A 20485-nucleotide genomic window follows, 5' to 3' on the forward strand; every position below is an offset into this window, starting at 1 on the left:
GGCAGCTAGTGGTGGCCCAACACCCTACTAAGACACTATGTTGGTGTTCCCTTAATTTTGGCAGTTACCTGTAGCAGCAGGCTACGTGGAGAATCGAACAGCTGGATAAGGGAAACGTCTTGAGGCGCACAAAAAGGGAATATAACGTTGCAGATAAAGTTAGGAATGACAATTTCATGTGCACATCTAAAGACCGGCATCACTATACTAAGAGCGTTGGCGTATCTAAAAGGATGTATTTGGGTGTTTTTGGAGCCTTTGTTCATGTTTTTTCAGGAACCCCATAGGTGTTTGGTGAAATCACAAAAAAGGTGTCTGGACCTTTCTATAACATGCCATTTACATCAAAAATAGAGATTTGGTTGTAAAAAAACATCTTCTCCTTTAAGAGTAAACGCCATAAGTACTATGAGGACCTCTCCTGAAACATCCTCGGGGGAGAGAAAGGGGATACATCTCAAACGGCACCGTACTCCCTGCACTATGTTTGACCAGGGCTCATAGGGTGAATCCTAGTGAAAGGCCCTAAAGCTAGTGTACGGGCCTAGTGCGCACCTCTGGGCCAACTTACACACTGCATCTCACGGGTGGTGAAGATGCGCGACAACAGGAACATCTTGACGGGGACGGTGAGGATGAGGACAAAAGGGAAAGCCAGAGAGGCCACGGTTGACATGACGGCCCACAGCGCCGCCAGACACACCAGCTGGATCAGTGTGTACAGGTGCATCCGCAGCGTTTTCACCTGGGGGACACAGTTACTATCAGTTAAGAAAGTGGATTACCGTAATACACTCGAAAGGGGACAATGAAAATCATGAGTATGTAATTCCTAATATTGAGTTGCACACCCTTGTGCCCTCAGAACAGCCTCAATTCGTTGGGGCATGGACTCTACAAGGTATCGAAAGCATTCCGAAGGGATGCTGGCCCATGTTGACTCTGATGCTTCCCACAGTTGAGTAAAGTTGGCTGGATGTCCTTTGGATGGTGGACCATTCTTGATACACACGGGAAACTGTTGAGCGTGAAAAACCCAGTAGAGATGCAGTTCTTGACACACTCAAACCTGTGCTCCTGGCACCTACCACCATACCCCGTTCAAAGGCACTTAAATATTTTGTCTTGCCCATTCACCCTCAATCGATGTCTCAATTGTCTCGAGGCTTAAAAATCCTTCTTTAACCTTTCTCCTCCCCTCATAGCTTTCACCTGGTCAGTCTATGTCATAGAAAGAGCAGGTGTTCCTATATGTATACAAACTCTGGTACCCACTTGAGGAAAATAGCCTCTATGAGTTTATATAGTGCAGGGATGGGCCCCTGGCGGTGTCCCCCCTTTTGTAAGCCCACATTTTTAGCTACCCCCCCCCTCTGCTTTTAAGGGGAGGGGGGGGGGGTAGCTAAAAATGTTTGCTCGCAAGGTGGTGGGCCCCCCAAAAACATTTCGGCTAGGGCTGGCTCTGACAGCATGTGTGGGTATGGATGTGGGTATGCAGACCCACATCCAGACCCATGGGTATGCAGACCCACGAGCCACTGCGTCTCATGATAAATTCATATTTTCTTTGTGGCTCCCACCCCCATCAAAGTTTCCCATCCCTGATATAGTGGATTATACAGGGAAGGCTCTATTTGATAGCCCTGTCCCATATCTGTTTGTGATGTTTTGACAACTCCTACTGTCATTTTTGACCATAGGAGTTTTCATTAGAGCACAAACTGATTTGGGACCAAGCTATCTATTCGACGGATTAGGGAACCAGAGCCACTGCTCTGTTTACTCTCTGTGACTCTGAGCTGTGGTCACCTTGCGGACGTAGGTGTGGTCGGGATGGTACTTGGGGGGCATCAGCAGTAACATTAGGCGCTCGGTGAACTGGATTCCATTGAGTGACATCACGCCCATGTAGAGGAAGATGCCAAACAGCACAGCGATGGGGATCTGACGCAGCAGGTCTCCGATCACTATGGAAAGGCCTGGAAGACGAGGGAGGAAGAGTTAAGAGATATTACTGCAAACATGACTGCGTCTCAATACTCTAATAGTTTCCTCTTCTAGTAGTCGGAGGTGAAATAACTACACAGGTGAAAGCAAAGTCACATATTTCCCTTATATGTTTTGTTTTTATTCTGTGTCTTCAGATCACTGCAGTAGAAGGGAAGGAGTCAAGTGGAGGAAGCTACGGTAAACTTTTGAGAAGCACCAAACATCTTCCAGTCTAGTCTATTCGACATCTATCCAAAAGACACTCACCTACTAAGATGGCCACCAGCAACCCTGTAACCCGCTGCTCCTTGACCTCCTGGATGCGGGGCTTGTCGCCGGGGGCGACCGCCTTACTCATGACGGTGAGGGCGTTGGCGTGCGTTACGGAGCGCACAGTGGCAGCGGCCATCCAGGGCAGGCCGAACAGGGCAGAGGTGCCGCCCAGCACTACGATCACCAGCAGGTCCAGGTGGAAGCCAGAACCCTTCACCAGCATCCGCTCCTTTTTACTCACTATCAGACTGAGTTAGGGAGGAAGACAGGTAGTAAGAGAGGAATGGAAGAAAGAAAGGCAGATGAGAAGTTGAGAATGAGTAAATCAACTTGCCAGGATAAAAACATACACAGTACATAATGTAATGTCTTCCATGATTTCCCGCAGTTCGTATCCATTCACAAAACTCATTTTGCTACTAAGGGGGAGCTCATGATGGAACACAGGGGTGCTGGGTACTATAGTGTGACAGTGTGTCTCACGTGGTGATCTGTGTCTCCATGAAGATGAGGATGAAGACCAGCAGGGCGGGCAGCACACTGCCAAACATCATCCAGATGGGGAACGGGGTGTACATGCCTAGGGGGTTGATCACCCAGCCACGCTTCTCAGGACTGGTCACAGAGAAGCCACTGGGCACGCTCAGTTTCTACACAAGGTCAGGGGTCAGGGAAGTGATGTGTTTTAGAGGGTGATGACATAACATGCACTAATATGTCTTCAAAGTAACTAGTTCTTTATAATTTCTCAGTAAAACAGTAGTTAAGCTTATTAATCTAGACAATACAATGAACAAACTAATAAAGGGCTTTGGAATTATTTTCATTGCAGTACTACTCACCTGTGTGTAAGTGTCACGTATACTGTAGTCCACTAGGACCATGATGAGGATGGCTATGGGGACCCCGAAATCTCCAATAATCCTACGGAGCTGAACAACACAAAATAGTTAGGTGTAGGCAATGCATAACACACAGCCCATGATGGGACACTGGGGAGTGAAGTTCTGTGATTCTACAATAAACTAGGTTCTAAATAATTAAAGGGATACTTCGGGAGTCTGGCAATGAGGCTAGTTAGCATTGGTTCGCGAAACTACCTCAAATACCTTCATACTGGACACAGAGACATAAAAATGTTATCCACGAGTTCATCTGACTCTGGTGAAGTAGATAAACGGCCTCATTGCCAAAATCACAAATTATCCCTTTAAGTTTGTATTGAATTGAAATACACCCTGATAACCCTATTGTGCTTAGAGTGAGGATGAAATTAGCCCCTTCACCTCATAAAGTGTAACAGTGTCTTACCTTGCCAGGGAAGAAGGCACTGTTTTTGAACTTGCGCAGGTAGAATGCAATGAAGAAGGTTCCAGACATGAGTACAAGGGAGAGCAGTGCTGTGTTGGGTTCCCCTAGGACCTTCACCGACACCACTGAAATAGTGCTGTTGCCAAGCAATAGCTCCAGGGTGCTATTCTCCACCGTTGCGTTCTCCGCCGTGCTGTTGTCAAGGTAACAGCGCTGCAGTGGGTGCTCCATGAAAATCTGCCCGGCAACACAGGAAAAAAAGTGTTCACATTAAAGCACCGCTTCACTCACACACACACACACACACACACACACCACTTCAACACGGCTTCAGAGGGATTAAAATGTACATACCTCATACCTGTAAGGTCCCAGCAAACAGATTAATCCAGACACAAATAATCCCTTGAAAGTCTTGTGTTCGACAGAGGTCTAAAAATAGTAACATTCCTGAAATCATAAGCCCAGATAAAAGTCGGGCTGTCTGTCCCTTTCACTTTGTTCTCGGATCAGGGCCACTCAACCACAAAAGATTTTCTTAAGAGTGTACCCGTTAGGAAAACATACTCGTTTTGACCCCATGTTTTGAGAACAGTCCAATCTAGTCAGTTCCATTTATTATCAGTAGTCAGATTGGATCCCCTCTCTACAACGTAAAGTGCTTTTAGCACTTACAAGGGCACTAAATCATTTCTATCAATTTCAATACTATAGTTAACGGAGTGTCAAGTGTATAGTACCTTGCCTATCTTGGAGAAGGTCTCGAAGATGAAGATGAGCGAGATGAGGAAGGAGAAGATCTCCTGGGTGAAGCGTGAGACAAAGCGGACCAGGAAGCTACCTTCCAAGGCCACTGTTGTCACCACGATGACGATGAGCCAGAAGCCAATCCACACCCGGCCCGTCAGGTACTCTATCCCGTTCCCCTTACAGAACTATGGACACACACAGAGAGAGAATGGTAAAGGAAGCAATTAAGACAGAACTGAGTATCGAGTTCTGACACTGATGGAAGAGTGGCCATGCATACAGGTCAACACCAACAGCAGGAAAATACAAAAGGGAGTCTTATGTAGGGCTGGGCGGTATACCGTATTTTACTATGCCGGTATTGATGCATGGACTGGTTTGGGGTTTTCTTTACCTTCTATAACGGTATTTGAATGTTTTGTTTGTTTAACGTGATACGCGGTGTGTAACGTCCAATTTTAGTTTATCCCTCTCCACTCTCTCCATGCTGCTTTCCACACAGACCTAGTCCCATCCTGTCACTCAAGGAGCACATTTGTTGTTGCTTGACCACGAGACATTTTTGTTCAGTCTGCATGGTCAATGCAGCACATGCAACAACGTTGATGACAACGATGCTGTTTCCACTTTGATCTTAATATAAATCCACAAGCTTCTATAATTACAACATTAGTTTATGTTTCTTACGTCTGCAAATAGCTAGTCTGTATTTTCTTAGCAAGTTAAGCTAAATCGTGTTAGCCACTAATGCTAATCGATAGTTAGCTGGATAGCGGAGTCAGCAAAAGTACTGAGTCAACACAAACGTAGCTAGCTAATACAGCCTGATACCAGTACTGGTGGAGGCTTAAATCAGAATGTTGTTTCTGCAACAGTATCTTCTGAATCAAAGCGGAATAGGCAAAGTGTCATGCCCTGACCTGAGTATTCTTTGTTTTCCTAATATATTTTGGTTAGGTCAGGGTGTGACATGGGTGATGTATGTGTTTTTGTACTCGGGGTGTCTAGGGGTTTTATAGGTTTATGGGGTTGTTTACCATCTAGGTGTTTATGTATGTCTATGGTTGCCTAGATTGGTTCTCAATTAGAGGCAGCTGTTTATCGTTGACTCTGATTGGGAACCATATTTAGGCAGCCATCTTCTTTGGGTTTTTCGTGGGTTATTGTCCATGTTATGTTGCATGTTAGCACTCAGTTTCAATAGTGGTCACGTTCGTCTGGTTAGTTAGTTTGTTTTAGTGTACTTCGTGTTTTTGTCGTCAATCATCAAGTCATGCATTCACACCACGCTGCGCTTTGGTCTCCTCTTTACAACGATCGTGACAGAATAACCCACCAACAATGGACCAAGCAGCGTGGTAACGGCCAGCAGCAGCAGCGGCAAAGAACGCAGGACTCATGGACTTGGGAGGAGATTCTGGACGGCAGGGGAATATCGCCGCTCCAAAGCTGAGCTGGAGGCAGCGAAAGCAGAGAGGCGCCGGTATGAGGAGGCAGCACGGCGGCGTGGCTGGAAGCCCGAGAGGCAGCCCCAAAAATGTATTGGGGAGGGCACACAGGGAGTGTGGCGACGCCAGGTAGGAGACCTGTGCCAACTTCCTGTGCTTACCGGAGAGAGAGAGGAACCGGGCAGGCACCATGTTATGCGGTGGAGCGCACAGTCTCCCCAGTGCGTGTGCATTGCTCGGTGCGGTACATTCCAGAGCCGTCAGCCAGCCAGGAGCCGCCAGAGCCGCCAGCCAGCCAGGACCCGCCAGCCAGCCAGGACCCGCCAGCCAGCCAGGACCCGCCAGAGCCGCCAGCCAGCCAGGACCCGCCAGCCAGCCAGGACCCGCCAGAGCCGTCAGCCAGCCAGGACCCGCCAGAACCGTCAACCAGCCAGGACCCGCCAGAGCCATCAGCCAGCCAGGACCCGCCAGAGCCACCACCGCGGCCAGATGCCCACCCAGACCCTCCCCTATAGGTTTAGGTTTTGCGGCCGGAGTCCGCACCTTAGGGGGAGGGGGGGTACTGTCACACTCTGACCATTATTTGAGTTGTTTGTTTCTATGTTTTGTTTGGTCAGGGTGTGATATGAGTGGGCATTCTATGTTGCATGTCTAGTTAGTCTGTTTCTATGTGTTTTGGCCTGATATGGTTCTCAATCAGTGGCAGGTGTTTGTCGTCGTCTCTGATTGGGAACCATATCAAAAGTTCACCCAAGTGTTTTGATCTAAATCGCAATTGCATAATTATAAGGCCTAGTATTTTTGTCCATGTCGTAAATGATCTCAAATGAGTGTAGGAAATGCAGAAATTGATGGAAACGCAGGAAATTATTTTAGGTTGAAGTTGAATTGAACAGCACAAAACAATCAGAATGGAGAAAGACCCATTGAAATACAGTAATTTAGAATGGGTGTTGCCACCCTAGGGTCACGCACTACTCATAAAGCAATATATATATATGTGAGATTACATTATTGACTACCGCGTAAGAGTAGGGCTGGGCGATATGGCCAAAATATATCTATCTATCTATATTGATATATTCTGGCCATATCGCCCAGCCCTACTCTTAAACGGTAGTCAATAATGTAATCTCTGAGGTAACTTACAGAGTAGAAGGCCTCTTCAAAGACGAGCAGGGGTCCGGAGAACCCCACCACCAGGAGCGGCTGGGCCCCCAGGAGGCAGAAAAGAACACCCTGCACAGCTGTGGCCACGATCAGCTCAGACACACCGATCAGACCCTCAGTCTTCTCACCTACCACAAGGCACACAGTCAAGAACCCACACAGGCAACATTCAGAGAATGGCCTAAGAATGTTTTTTAAAAAGCTACGAATTCCATTCTCAGTACATATTCAATATAGCTCCAATGCCTACTTTAAACACATGCTAAGTGTCTGGTTGTGTGTTGATAGAGGTAGATGGGTAGTTGTGGTTATTTTTTGCCTCCTGTTCATTGTTTCCGTCACTTTCTTAACTTACACAGGGACATTTCTGTAAATGTACCAGAATTTGCTAGCTGGCTGCATTTAACCCCTGGGACTCACCCAGGAGGCCTCCGAAGGTTATGGCGGGGGAGAGGGCAGCGAAGTAGATGAAGATGATGGCCGCAGCGCACTGGGCGTTCAGCGCGTCCTTGAAGTCACTCACGTACTTTGGGTAGCGGCGCTTCACGTCTCGGATTAAGCCTCCGAAGGGGCGTCCAGTACGCTGCAGGGGGTCGTCTCCCGGCATCCCGGGTGAGAGGAGGGCCTCTGGAATACATAAACATAGACCGATTTCAAATACTGGACTAGAAAAGTGACGTTTCTTTGGAATCTTTTTTTGCATTTAAAAAAAAGGAAACTTTCAAAATATTATCATCCGGCTCCATGTAACGGTCTGAGAAGCTAGGAAAGTTAGGACATCATTTTTCTGTGAACAAAATTGCGGGATTCCTCCACCTTTTTCCTTCTGGCTCTTGGGCTCCTTGGCCAGCAGGGCTCCTTGCTCCTCCCGCTTGCGAAGCATCTCCTTCTGGAAGCGTGCCACGGAGCGTAGCAGCTCCTCACCGCCCATCTCGGAGGGGGGCAGAACGATGCTGCAGTCCAGGAAGCCGTTGATGGCGTTGAGCAGGTCCTGGCGGTCGTCCGCCAGGTAGGCCGACTCATGGAAGTGCTGCGCGGGAGAACAGGAAAAACACTGGAGTTATACTCATTGTCCTATAGTATGTGAGCCTTCATAGAACAAAACAGGTTCACTCTGTGTTTGGATTTTCTTTTTTGCATTCAGAGTTGTGTGCGGAATTAAATACTACATATTATGGTTATGACCATAGTAACAAAAACATATAGGGATGGTTTCCAGGACACAGATTAAGCCTAGTCCTGGACTAAAAAGCATTTTCAATGCAGATTCTCATTGAAAGTGATTTTCTCTCCAGGACTGGGCTTAATCTGTGGCCAGGAAACTCGGCCCACAGATGTTCTACTAAACCTCAATCAATTGACTCTTGCTCTCCTCTCGCCTTCACAGTACAGCGCACTGACCTTGTCAGACATGAGTGTGGAGATGGAGCGTCCGATTTGGTGGTAGTCCATGTTGGTGCTGGGGGGACCCAGCAGGACAAAGATGAACCTGACTGGCACTGGGACCTCCAGGACAGAGTCTAGCTCCTCCGCCTCCTGCAGCCGCACAAAGGCCATGGTGGGCTGCTCCAGGAAGTCCACGCTGCCTGGAGGAGAGGAAGGGGGGACAGAGGGTTATAGGGCATGCGGTTACACTGCACAGAGTGGGAATACTTGATATTAGACTACTGTTTCAGATGTTATTTGATCCTGGCCGTGACCCCACTCATCGAGTGTGTATCAGGGAGATTTGGGACATGCAACACCCCCCAAAAGAAAATAGAAAAAAATAAAATAATGTGTCAAATAGGACAAATATAAGTACCCGAAGAAGAAGAAGGGGTCGTAGTGGTAGTAGGTTATTTGAAAAAGGTAACAGGAGATGCTTTCTGGTACTTCTGGTTCTTAGATGAGTTAAAAAAAGACCACTCACCCACAAGGACAACAGTGGCCTCAGCATTCTCTGGAATCTTCTCCAGCAGCTTGAGCTCATGCTTGGACTTCGACCTGTGTATGCCGATATTTGGAGTAGACTCCTTCTGCTGCAATACCAATCAGGACAGACTTAACCCAGGCCATGGTAACTCAATGGGACAGACTGCCCCCTCCACAAAGAATTATCCAATGAAGATAGTTCAATATCTGTGTACACAATTTGCACACACACTCTCTCTCTATTTAGCAGTAGAATAATCTGCCTAATACATTCCTCACTACTTATACACAGCACTGTTGAATACTTGTTTCTGATTGGCTAAAAGGGCATTTTAAAATGGACATTAAACCCAAATAACGGGACAGTTGGAAAAGCTATCGGGACACCTTGCAAACATGATGAAATATGCACCCAAAGATGCAGACCACACTTGTTACAAATTACAAAGCTAAACCGACAACCACACAAACAGAAATGGGATACATTGTAAACGCAGGTCCAATGAGGAAAAACTTAGCTAGCTAGTATTGATTTGTTTTTACAGACATTATGGATGTATCCAAATGAATGTCAATAGAAAACAGCTTAAACAAATGCTGTTATTCTGGATTCAGAGGTTGTGACTCTGTTAGCCGTAGCTAGTTGGGTAGCTAGCAAGCAAGGGACAAGAACGTTGCCAGCGTGTATGGCAACTGAACATATAGAACGAACAACTGGGAGGTGTCCATAAATAGCAACCAAAAGACTGGGGTGCTTCTCTAGCACCCAAAAGAGTATAATTATTATTATTATTTCTTTTTTTACTGGTAAATGTGCGCTTTATTGTTTTTGTTTTTTGCAACTGTGGTATACACGGGTATACATGCCTCAGTTCTGTACATTACCTTAGAAAAATAAACGTCAGCATTTACTCCTTACATAAAATCAACACTATACTGTAGCTACCTGCAGGTCGTTCTTCTCCATGTCGATACATGTCTCCTGCTCCCCTGTGCTGGCCGAGCCCATGAGGGGGTCTGTGATGGAGGGCTCTGGATGGTGGATGTGGTTGGAGCTGTGTTGCTGGGGCAGCAGGTTGCCCAGGCTGGCCGCCGAGATGTTCCTGGGGAAGGGGTTGTGGCTGTGCTCCTTCTCATCGCTTGGGTGACTGCAGGGTGAGGGAGGTAAAGGCACAGAGGTTGAGCAGGAGATGCATATGTCGCACCTTGCCCTCTCGCACGCTATCAAGCAAGCAGGCGGCGGGACCAGGCAGAGACATCGCAAGGTTAACATTGTGTAAATTGACATGCTGAACTAATAACGCTATTTCATCTGAGATCAAAATGGTAGACAAACTCCAGATAGTTTTTATTATACTTTTCCTGTTGAAAAACAATATCCAGAGTTTAAAGTGTCCACACACTTAATTGAAGTATTCCGTACTTCCATATTTAGGTTACTAGATACTCAATAAGTATTTTACACTGAGCTGTCCTGGTTGGTGTTTAGGTGTAGTGGTGGTGGTGTACCTGTGTTTGAGCAGCAGAGCTCGGAGCACGTTTGCGCGGTCCTCAGCCTTGATCTGGTCTGAAATGATCATCTGCTCTACCACCTGGTGGGCAATGCCAGGCAAGGTCTTCTGGTCCAGGTCCAACAACACCGCCCCTGGTGGCAGAGGGCGCACATGACACCGAGGTCACAGCAGGGTGGGCACACACAGACATACACTCACACACACGTACACTGAGTGTTCAAAACATTAAGAACAGCTTCCTATTGAGTTGCACCCCCCCATTTTGTCCTCAGAACACCCTCAATTCATTGGGATATGGACTCTACAAGGTCTTGTAATATTCCACAAGTATGCTGGCCCATGCTGACACCAATGCTTCCCACAGTTGTGTCAAGTTGGATGGATTTCCTTTGGGTGGTGGACCATTCTTGATACACACACAGGAAACTGTTGAGCATGAAAGACCCAGCAGCGTTGCAGTTCTTGACACCTAGCACCTACTACCATACGCTGTTCAAAGGCACTTAAATACTTTGTCTCGCCCCAAAAAATACACTGCCTTTACAAAACATTACAGATTGGCCAGGTAAATCCAGGTGAAAGCTATGATCCCTTATTGATGTCACTTAAAATCAACTTCAATCAGTGTAGACGAAGGGGAGGTGACGGATTAAAGAAGGATTTTTAAGCCTGAAGACAATTGAGATATGGACTGAGCATGTGTGCCATTCAGAGGTGAATGGGAAAGACAAAATATTTAAGTGCCTTTGAACGGGGTATGGTAGTAGGTGCCAAGCGCACCGGTTTGAGTGTCAAGAATTGCAGCGCTGCTGTGTTTTTTATGCTCAACAGTTTCCTGTATCAAGAATAGTCCAGCACCCAAAGGACATCCAGCCATCTTGGCACAGTTGTGGGAAGCATTGGAGTCAACATACATGTATACATACACAGTACCTGTCAAAAGTTTGGAAAATACCTACTCATTCAAGGGTTTTTCCTTATTTTTACTATGTTCTATATAGTAGAATATTAGTGAAGACATCAAAACTATGAAATAACACATGTGGAATCGCATAGTAACCAAAAAAAAGACAAACAAATCAAAATATATTTTATATTTAAGATTCTTCAAAGTAGCCACCCTTTGCCTTGATGACAGCTTTGCACACTCTTGGCATTCTCTCAACCAGCTTCATGAGGAAGTCACCTGGAATGTATTTCAATCGAAGGGTGTGCCTTGCTAATTTGTGGAATTGTCTTTCCTTCTTAATACATTTGAGCCAATGAGTTGTGTTGTGACAAGGTATAGTTGGCATACATAAGATAGCCCTATTTGGTAAAAGACCAAATCCTTATTATGGCAAGAACGGCTCAAATAAGCAAACATAAATGACAGACCATCATTACTTTAAGACATGAAGGCCAGGCAATGCGGAATATGTCAAGAACTTTGAAAGTTTCTTCAAGTGCAGTTGCAAAAACCATCAAGCACTGAGTTGAAACTGGCTCTCATGAGCAAAGCAAAGGGTGGCTGCTTTGAAGAATCTAAAATGTTGGTTACTACATGATTCCATATGTGTTATTTTATAGTTTTGATGTCTTCACTAATATTCTATAATATAGAAAATAGTAAAAAATTAAGAAAAACCCTTGAATGAGTAGGTGTGTCCAAACTTTTGACTGGTACTCTATATATTTAGGGGTGGCGGCAACGATTCATATAGGGTAAACACGGCACACAGTCTTCTCTCTCTAAACTCTCTCCTACCATGGGAGATGGTCTTGCGGAGCTCCAACAGGCTGCGGAAGGAGAGCGAGGCCACATGGGGTTTGCCCCAGCGGTCCGTCTCCTCCTCCACGTCCTCCTCAAACTTAATCCAACGGGCCGTCTCCCGCCACTGCATCTCCTGGTTCTTATCCATGATAAGCTCGTTCAGCTCCACAAACACCTGAGGGGGACACAGGCTGAATTTAAAGGGATAGTGTACCCAAATAACATTGGTTTCTTCAACCCTCTTAACCACTCTATGGACAAGATAAGAGAGCAATCCATGCTTTATTTTTTTTATATATTTTTATCTGGCCGGTGGCCACTTTCTCCAACGGCTAACTTTTAAAAAATCATGTTTGTCCAAAAACCAATGCAAGTCAATATTTTTCAGTGTATGCCCATGGACATCCAGGAGTCTGAATCGTAAATGTTCAAACCAGTATCTCCTTCCAACCAAGTTACCATTGAGCCAATCGGATTAGATTCAGTGAGGATCTGAATAACTGATCTTTCAGGGGAAATTGTTTTCAGTATGCTTAATGTGGCTGTATCTGCGTCGGATTGAATTCTTCTACAAATATTGCTTCAGAATTAACGCTAGCTCTTCTCAGGCTCATGCTGTTTCTTTAAAGACAGTCAAAAAGTATTCTAAGGATCAGAAAACACATCCAGAGAACTATATGTAATTGTATTCTAGTTTCACTTTCCAAAGTGTGAAAGTAGTTCGCACTGGTCCTTGAACCTATTGACTTCTGAAAACCATGCAAGGTGCATCAGACCTGGATTCAAATGTTACTTGAAATCATTTAAAATACATGACCATCTGTGCTTGATTGAGCTTGCCTGGCTTAATGGACCAATAGAAAAGTCCCAAAACTGCAAACCCGTCCATCTGACATCAAACGCTCAAAGTATTTGAAAGATTTTAAATAGTACTTGTTCCCAAGTCTGCGCTGCATGTTGACGTCAAACAGAAACACACTCACCAGTGTTACTCGGTTATGTTAAGAACAACTATGCAATGAAATTATCCACAATGCCAATACACTTCTCAAATATAGGCAGTGGTAAATAGCCTAAGCAACAGGCGAATGTAACGTTTCAGTGAAAACCATTTTTCATGAGCTCAACAGATGCTCTGTTTAAATTAGTTTTTTTCTCACACATCACAAACTGTGATGAGTAAAAATACAGTATAAATACAGTAGATACTATCATCAGTAGAAACACAGTATTACACCCTACAGCCTTATCACTTCCCAAAAGTCTGGTTAAAGAGAAACCAATCTAACTACATGCTCATGAGTTAGTGACACCCAACCAACCATTACCTGTTTCAGTACCAAGCCAACAACACAACTAATGATTATCGAGTAACCATACTGCACCTACTCTCATGTGAAGACACGTTGCTACATGCACACACTCCTGGAACATGCATTTGGCCGACTGAGCCACCTCACCTTGTGGGGCCGGGCCATTTGGCCGAAGTAGTCCAGTATGACCATGCCGTCTGGCCGGGAGGCAGAATGATAAGTTACAGACCCACTGGTGGTAACGACTGGAAGGAGCGAGAGGGTGGAGGTGGTGTGGGCTTAATATACTGCCGACTAACACAGACCCGTGCACAGAGCAGGGGACCCTTACATCTCCCCACACACACACTTTACCCTGAGAGGAACCTGTTGTTTACCTGGCTGCTGGGGACCTATGCGTGTGTGTTAATAGAACATGGCTCCCTCTCTCAGGGAGAACCCGGTGTCTCCTTACCTGAGCTCTTCTCTGCCCCTTTCTATTGGGTGTGTGAAAGGAAAGAACTCATTCATTCATTTTTAATTGTGTCCTGCCCACTCTCTCATCCACAAAATATACTGTAGCAGATTTTCCAGTTGATGTTCCAATTTTAGTTTTATTTATTTAAATATGGACCAAGAAGCAATTAACCATATTTACATTCAAACCATCCTTGCCAAAAACATCAGCAAATCCATGAAAACCATCTGATGAATAAAACTCCATCATATCTGAAACAAGGGATGTGACAATGTGTCCCAACATCAGCAAAGGAGTGGATACTACAGGTTGTATTTTCCGTCGCTCACCTCATGTGGGGTCCGGTCCTTTTTTTGGCTGCGTGTGCAGGGCTCCTTGTGGTCCTTGCCGACATGCACCACTTGGCCTTTGGTGCTCTTTCTGACCAGGTGTCTCCGTACCCCAGGGACATCCTCAAAACGATGGCCTAAAGAGAGAGAGGAGAGGTGAGTGAAAAATCATAGCCAGAGATACAGAATGAGCAATATTGAGAGAGGGTGTGGTGGTGATTGTGATCCCAAACACTAATAACAGTGGTCAACATTACATTATCAAGTATTACAACATTGTAGTGTTGCAGCTTTTTCCCAAGACATTGGTCTGCCCAACACTGAGCTCTTGGCTCTGCAATGACCTCCACCATCCCGCCACTAGATCACATCTCAGAGACCCACAGTCACAGAACAGGCCGTTGCTTTTTTTCACCTGGCACTGCTGTGGGGTTGGGTTTAGGCTTTAATATTTTACAAAATGTTCCACACCAAGATTTTTTTTCTTCTTTTTCTCCCAGGTAACCCGGTATTTCCCGCCAAAACCACAAGTGTCATTCTAAACCATACACAACATATGAATTTCTGGATTTGATTCGTGTTTTGAGAGGCATGAAAATTCAAGCCTGATGCTGCCGGAGACCTACATTAAATAAATGTTATGAGCCCAATCCCCAAAAAAGGCCAAATTATTGTGCTGTTATCCAATACATAGGCTACCGTACATTACGCACGACAGAAAAACACAAAAGCCCATAGATGTATGCGGTCTTGGGTAAATAAATGAAACAAGCTCCACTAATCTTTGAGTGTGTACTGTAAACATGTATTGTATTATAATGTATCATATGGACTGGAATTTCTGGGTTAGAATTTTTTTTCCTGACTACCTCATCTCTGTACCCCACACATACAATCATCTTCAAGGTCCCTCAGTCGAGCAGTGAATTTCAAACAGAGTCAACCACAAAGACCAGTGAGGTTTCCCAATGCCTCGCAAAAGGAGGGCACCTATTGGTACAGTGCCTTCAGAAAGTATACATACCTCTTGACTGAAAAACTCCCCAGTCCTTAACGATTACAAGCACACCCATAACATGATGCAGCCACCACTACGCTTAAAAAAAAAAAGAGAGTGGTACTCAGTAATGTGTTGTTCTGGATTTGCTCCAAACATAAGACTCAGGACCAAGAGTTTGTTTTATAGATGAACAAAAGTGTAATTAATAACTTCACAATGCTCAAAAGGCATATTCAAAGTCTAGTAAAACAGCAAAACAATCTCCAAATACGTGCACTTCTTCGCGAGACATTGGAGAACCTCCCAGGGTTATGATATTCCTTCGCAAAGGCACAGAATATACAGTTGCGGCAAATATATTGGCACACTTACACTTTTCTTAAAATGCATCACTTTTTGGGTGACCGGACCAAATTCACTTAGAAATGGGTAATAGATCTGTCATTCTCATTGAAAGAATGTCTAAGAAGCGTTAGGATCTGTTGTATGTGCGCTATTTCTATGCTTCCTGTTTTTGCATTTTTTTATTTTCAGTTTTGCACAACAGCTTCAAACAGTAGAAAAAAACAATATTTTGGGTTATGGAAAATATATTTCACAGCTGTTTAGATGGTATAACGATTCTATGCTTGCTTTGTCACAAATTAAGCAAACTAATAGAATTTTAGCAACCAGGAAATTGGTGAAGCAATTTCTGCATAGTCTTTAAAGAATTCCCTATTTCATAAAAAAAAAAAAAAGTGTTCTCCATACTGTGCTATTGGATTGTCATCAACGCAGAAATACTAATTTTATTTTTGTAAACTTAAGTTTACAATATTATTTTGAAAATAAAGACACGGTTACACAGCTTTTGGCCAAGTTAACTGCAGACAAACACTTCTTGGAGCCATCAATGAGCTTGCTGCAACATTCTACTGGCAATTTGGCTCACTTTTCAGCAGCAAACTGCTCTAATTCTTTAATGTTTGCCCTCCAACTGCTGTTTTCATCTCTTGCCATAGGTTATAAATGTGATTCAGATCTGGACTCTTCGGTGGCAACTCCAGAACAGTCCAGTGTTTCTTCTTGAACAATTTCAGGGTGCTTTGATGTGTGTTTGGGGTTGTCCTGATGGATGATTCACAACCTTCATTAGACAAATGGTTGTTGGACTGATGCACTCCAAAAACTCATTTGTTGGCTGTTATATTGGCCAAAGGCGGTGTAACCAAGTACCTGCTCCGGTGTGCCAATAATTTTGTCCATGCCAGTTGTCTTTATTTGCTAAATAAAAATTGTTAACTTAAGTTCACAAAAATAAAATGGGTTCTGCAATGGTCAAAACCCAATAAGGTGTGAATTTCAACTTATCTGTATTTTTATTATTTCACCTTTATTTAACCAGGTAGGCCTGTTGAAAACAAGTTCTCATTTACAACTGTGACCTGACCAAGATAAAGTAAAGCAATGCGACAAAAACAACAGAGTTACAAGTCAACAAACGTACAGTCAATAACTGTAAAGAACAGAAATAATAGAAAAATCTATGTACAGTGTGTGCAAATGTAGAAGAGTAGGGAGCTAGGCAATAAATAGGCCCTAGAGGCGAAAATAATTACAATTTAGCATGAATTGGAGTGATAGATGTGCAGATGATGTGCAAGTAGAGATTCTGGGGTGTAAAAGAGCAAGAGGGTAAGTAATTATATGGGGATATGGGGATGAGGTAGTCGGGTGTGCTATTTACAGATTGGCTGTGTACAGGTACAGGGTAAGCTGCTCTGACAGCTGATGCTTAAAGTTAGAGAGAGAGATATAAGACTCTAGCTTCAGAGATTTATGCAATTCATTCCAGTCATTGGCAGCAGAGCTTTAAGGAAAGGCAGCCAAAGGAAGTGTTGGCTTTGGGGATGACCAGTGCAATATACCTGCTGGAGCGATATTCGAGTGATAGGCTGTTTTGAAACTCTGCAGTAGCAATTTTTAAATAGGATCTTAATAAAAAAATAAGATGACCCCTGAAAGCCAGACGGAGATGTGTAAATTACATGCATATTCAAATAGTAGTCCAAATATTACTGTAGCATAGGCTATGCTACAGTAAATGTACCGGTCACAAGAAAAAAAAGTTACCTGCTGATGAGATGATACATGCATTGTGAACTGCACTCCATATGAGATGCGCTGTCTGTCCCCACCCTGAGTGTTGATGATTGATCATGCAGATAGCAGAGCAGAGGAAGCCGTAAAGACAGATTTGGACATTGCATATAATTTAACAGTTCTATTTCACTTCAAGCTGTTCATATAAATAATTTATTATAATTTACCGTTTTCTCAGTTATTTATCCTGGGAAACGGGAGTGGGTTTGGGCCGGAAACCTCAGTAACCTGGTTTCCGCTATTAAACCCTAGTTGGGTTACCAGGCTGGCCGCAAACCAAGGACAGTTTAGATAATAAGGCTGGATGAAAGTGAGCTGGTTGGATACATCTCAGAGGGAATGCGGCAACGGGTGTGGATGATCCTCTCAGAGGTAGGAACCAACCTTACCTTTGTCAGTGGGCTCCTTCCCTGTTTGAGAAACACCCTGGTCGTTGAGCACCTTCATCAATTCATCACCTAAAACTGAGGGTGTATAAAAATGACAGCATTTCTCCTGAAGAACAAGTTGTCCTGTACGTCCTTTGAAAACTCTGCGAGTGAAACTGGAGAGAAACGAAGTATCATCTTCTGTCATTTGAGCCTCTTGTTCATTATCTGGGTTTCACTGTAAGGTGTCGCTGTACCTTGTCAGACCTTGGGGCTATGTCTACTGGAACCATTCGTCCGCCTTAGAGGCTTCACAATGTGCCAGATTCCAGTTGCGCGTGTGTGGTTGTCTGGGAAGTCCTGGAGTGGGACTTGGCCCAGGCAAGGCTGGCACTCTTGAAGGAGAGGTGCTTGGTGGTGGGCATAGTGCTGGCATGGGAATGAGGAACCGTGACCTCTCCAATCTCAAGCACAAGTCTTTGCGTGTCCAGGAATGGAGTTAGGGGAAAAAAAGCATTTCTTGACCCCCACCTGACCTGGTTAGGGTAGAAAGTGTCCAAGCGCATTAACTAGCAGAGGTGCTAACAGGAGGGTTGAACAAAAGAGGAATGAGACAGTGATCTAATAATTCCGATCGTTGAGCAGCGGCCAGCCGCAGAGGCACTTTCCCAGGCTGCTTTGCAGTGCTGGGAAGCAGATAAAAGAGGATCCACCGAGGAGACTCCTGATGCGGTCAGGGACCCTGACAAAGGCCACACCCTCTATGTCACGTAGCCCAATGTTGGCACTGGACCCACATCAAATCATCTCCATGCAATTCAGCTTCTCCCCCCAGACGACTTAGCTCTTCCACATTGTTTTATTGGCACTTAAGACTCAGGGGTTGTGAACCAGAGGGGCAGCTTTCTCAATTAGCCACCGGGTTGACTCGGGCCTGGTTCCAGGGGCCTTAGCTTAGAGCGGGAACAGGCTAATTTAATTAGAGGACGTCGCTCCTATTTTGTCAGCGTCCGCCACACTCTCTGATAAGCTGCCGCTGTCCGCTGAGGGGTCGACCCCCTGACGTAAATCACCCCGGTTGCCACTGGAGCTGGAGACGTCACAGGACATTAATGTACCCCAGTGTGTTTCCCTTCTTTCTCTCTGTTTAGGGCATTCTGACCTTCAGTGGAGCCAAAGACTCTTCTCTTCACATAAGCACACACACAAACAGGCGCAAATACACAAAGAGCAAGATATTAAGCACTTGAAGAAGTAAAATGTAAAAATACATCTTTAAAAGTTAATCTGGCACAGTAGTCTGAGTGAACACGAAGGTCAGGGAGAGTTTAGATTCTTAGGTCAGGGAAAGGTTAGTTCAGAGTACCGGGGTTCTGAATAAATCTCCCAAATGACAAAACAGCCCTTAAAAATGTACAAGTATAAGAACTTTAAATATAACATGCTGTCTAAACAAAGAGAGAACCCGCATGTCGTCTTGGCTCTGAATTAAATTATACAAACAACCGTGGAATTACAGTAAGCACTAAAACATTGCTTCAGTGAGAACAAAAGCTGAACATGAAGTGACCGAGGTTGGCAATATTCCTCAAGACTCACTTTTGATCCCATCCAGGTCGGCGGAGGCCAGTGTCTGCGCCTCGCTCTCGTCCGTGGGGATGCGCTCGTACTTAGCCTGCTCGGCGCCAGTCATGTTGCCGGTGCACCGGCGCTCCTGCAGGTCGTAGCTGCGGCTGGCCACGCGGATAAGAGGGGTGGGGTCGGATGGGTCACTGCTGGACGAGGCCGGACAGGGCTTTCTGGGAGAGGAGAGAAAGAAATTAGAGTTAACATTAAGGTGAACAAAATATTAGACGTGAACCTGGAGTGAGCTACACAACATAACTTTTACATCTAGGAGACTGGGCCAGTAAATGACAAAAATGCACATTTTCTAAGATACAAAAGGAGAATGGTTTGTCGGTCTCCCTCTACACTCCTTGGAACAAGCACATCAAACATACAGAAAAGCTCAATTCACAGGAGAAGAAAAAATACTTAATCAAATGAAACCCAAGTCTGAATGTCGCTATCGATAAACGAAAAGATTGAAAACTCCCACTAAGAATTCATCAGTCCAGGCAGATCCTTCCGAAACCTGAAAAACACTCAAGGTCTCCAAAAAGCTGTTCATTTCAGAAAACAACTATATTCCAAAGATCCCTCTGCAGTCAGAATATTTCACTTGGGTGACACCTCTACCTTCCAATGTGTAGTGTGCAGTTTTAGAAGTAGTAGGAGGAAATCCACAGAGTGATATTACAGCAGACTTGAGAAAGGAGATGAAAGGAGAGCCCACAAAGCTATATCCTAGACAAGACAAAGCACTAATGTGTCCTGAGACTAAATGCCATAGGTGGAGGGTCAAAAGGAGAGGTGTGTTAGTATGAAGGGTCGGAATTCTCTATGGAAACAGTCAGACAGGTGAAATATGGCTCTTTGTTCTTGCTGGTGGAATCAGGCCCTATTAGATCAGAACCCTGCAGGCTGCCTGGATGCCTGGGACATGGTAACGTAAAGTGGGCGACACACACACAAATCTCTCTCATCCAATCAGCGAAGGAGAACGCCTCAAAGCGAGCAGTATCAGGCTACGTGTTATAAAACAGTCCTTGCTGTGTTGTGCCGCAAAGGAGGATGACACACTTCAACTGCCAAAGATTCTCACCCGATCACATCATTATGGTAATAATGGAATGGAAAATGGGGGTG

General features: G+C 44.9%; 1 protein-coding gene across 3 annotated transcripts in view; it reads right to left on the reverse strand.

Annotated features, from left to right (window-relative positions):
• Positions 1 to 20485, reverse strand: part of LOC109908810 (anion exchange protein 2) — a 108503-nt gene that overhangs the window by 5214 nt on the left and 82804 nt on the right. For all 3 annotated transcript variants that reach the window (XM_020507520.2, XM_031796199.1, XM_020507522.2), the window contains 17 exons: positions 19334 to 19533; positions 14222 to 14358; positions 12117 to 12297; positions 10365 to 10500; positions 9802 to 10003; positions 8854 to 8962; positions 8343 to 8527; positions 7758 to 7971; positions 7362 to 7568; positions 6921 to 7069; positions 4314 to 4508; positions 3574 to 3810; positions 3105 to 3194; positions 2746 to 2912; positions 2257 to 2510; positions 1810 to 1979; positions 572 to 745 (listed from right to left, as the gene is read on the reverse strand). In XM_020507520.2, the coding sequence (XP_020363109.1) occupies positions 572 to 745; positions 1810 to 1979; positions 2257 to 2510; positions 2746 to 2912; positions 3105 to 3194; positions 3574 to 3810; positions 4314 to 4508; positions 6921 to 7069; positions 7362 to 7568; positions 7758 to 7971; positions 8343 to 8527; positions 8854 to 8962; positions 9802 to 10003; positions 10365 to 10500; positions 12117 to 12297; positions 14222 to 14358; positions 19334 to 19533 (3007 nt within the window). The remainder of the gene's footprint in view (positions 1 to 571; positions 746 to 1809; positions 1980 to 2256; positions 2511 to 2745; positions 2913 to 3104; positions 3195 to 3573; positions 3811 to 4313; positions 4509 to 6920; positions 7070 to 7361; positions 7569 to 7757; positions 7972 to 8342; positions 8528 to 8853; positions 8963 to 9801; positions 10004 to 10364; positions 10501 to 12116; positions 12298 to 14221; positions 14359 to 19333; positions 19534 to 20485) is intronic.

This window comes from Oncorhynchus kisutch, linkage group LG18 (assembly GCF_002021735.2).
Source record: "Oncorhynchus kisutch isolate 150728-3 linkage group LG18, Okis_V2, whole genome shotgun sequence".
Classification (NCBI taxonomy): Eukaryota; Metazoa; Chordata; class Actinopteri; order Salmoniformes; family Salmonidae; genus Oncorhynchus; species Oncorhynchus kisutch.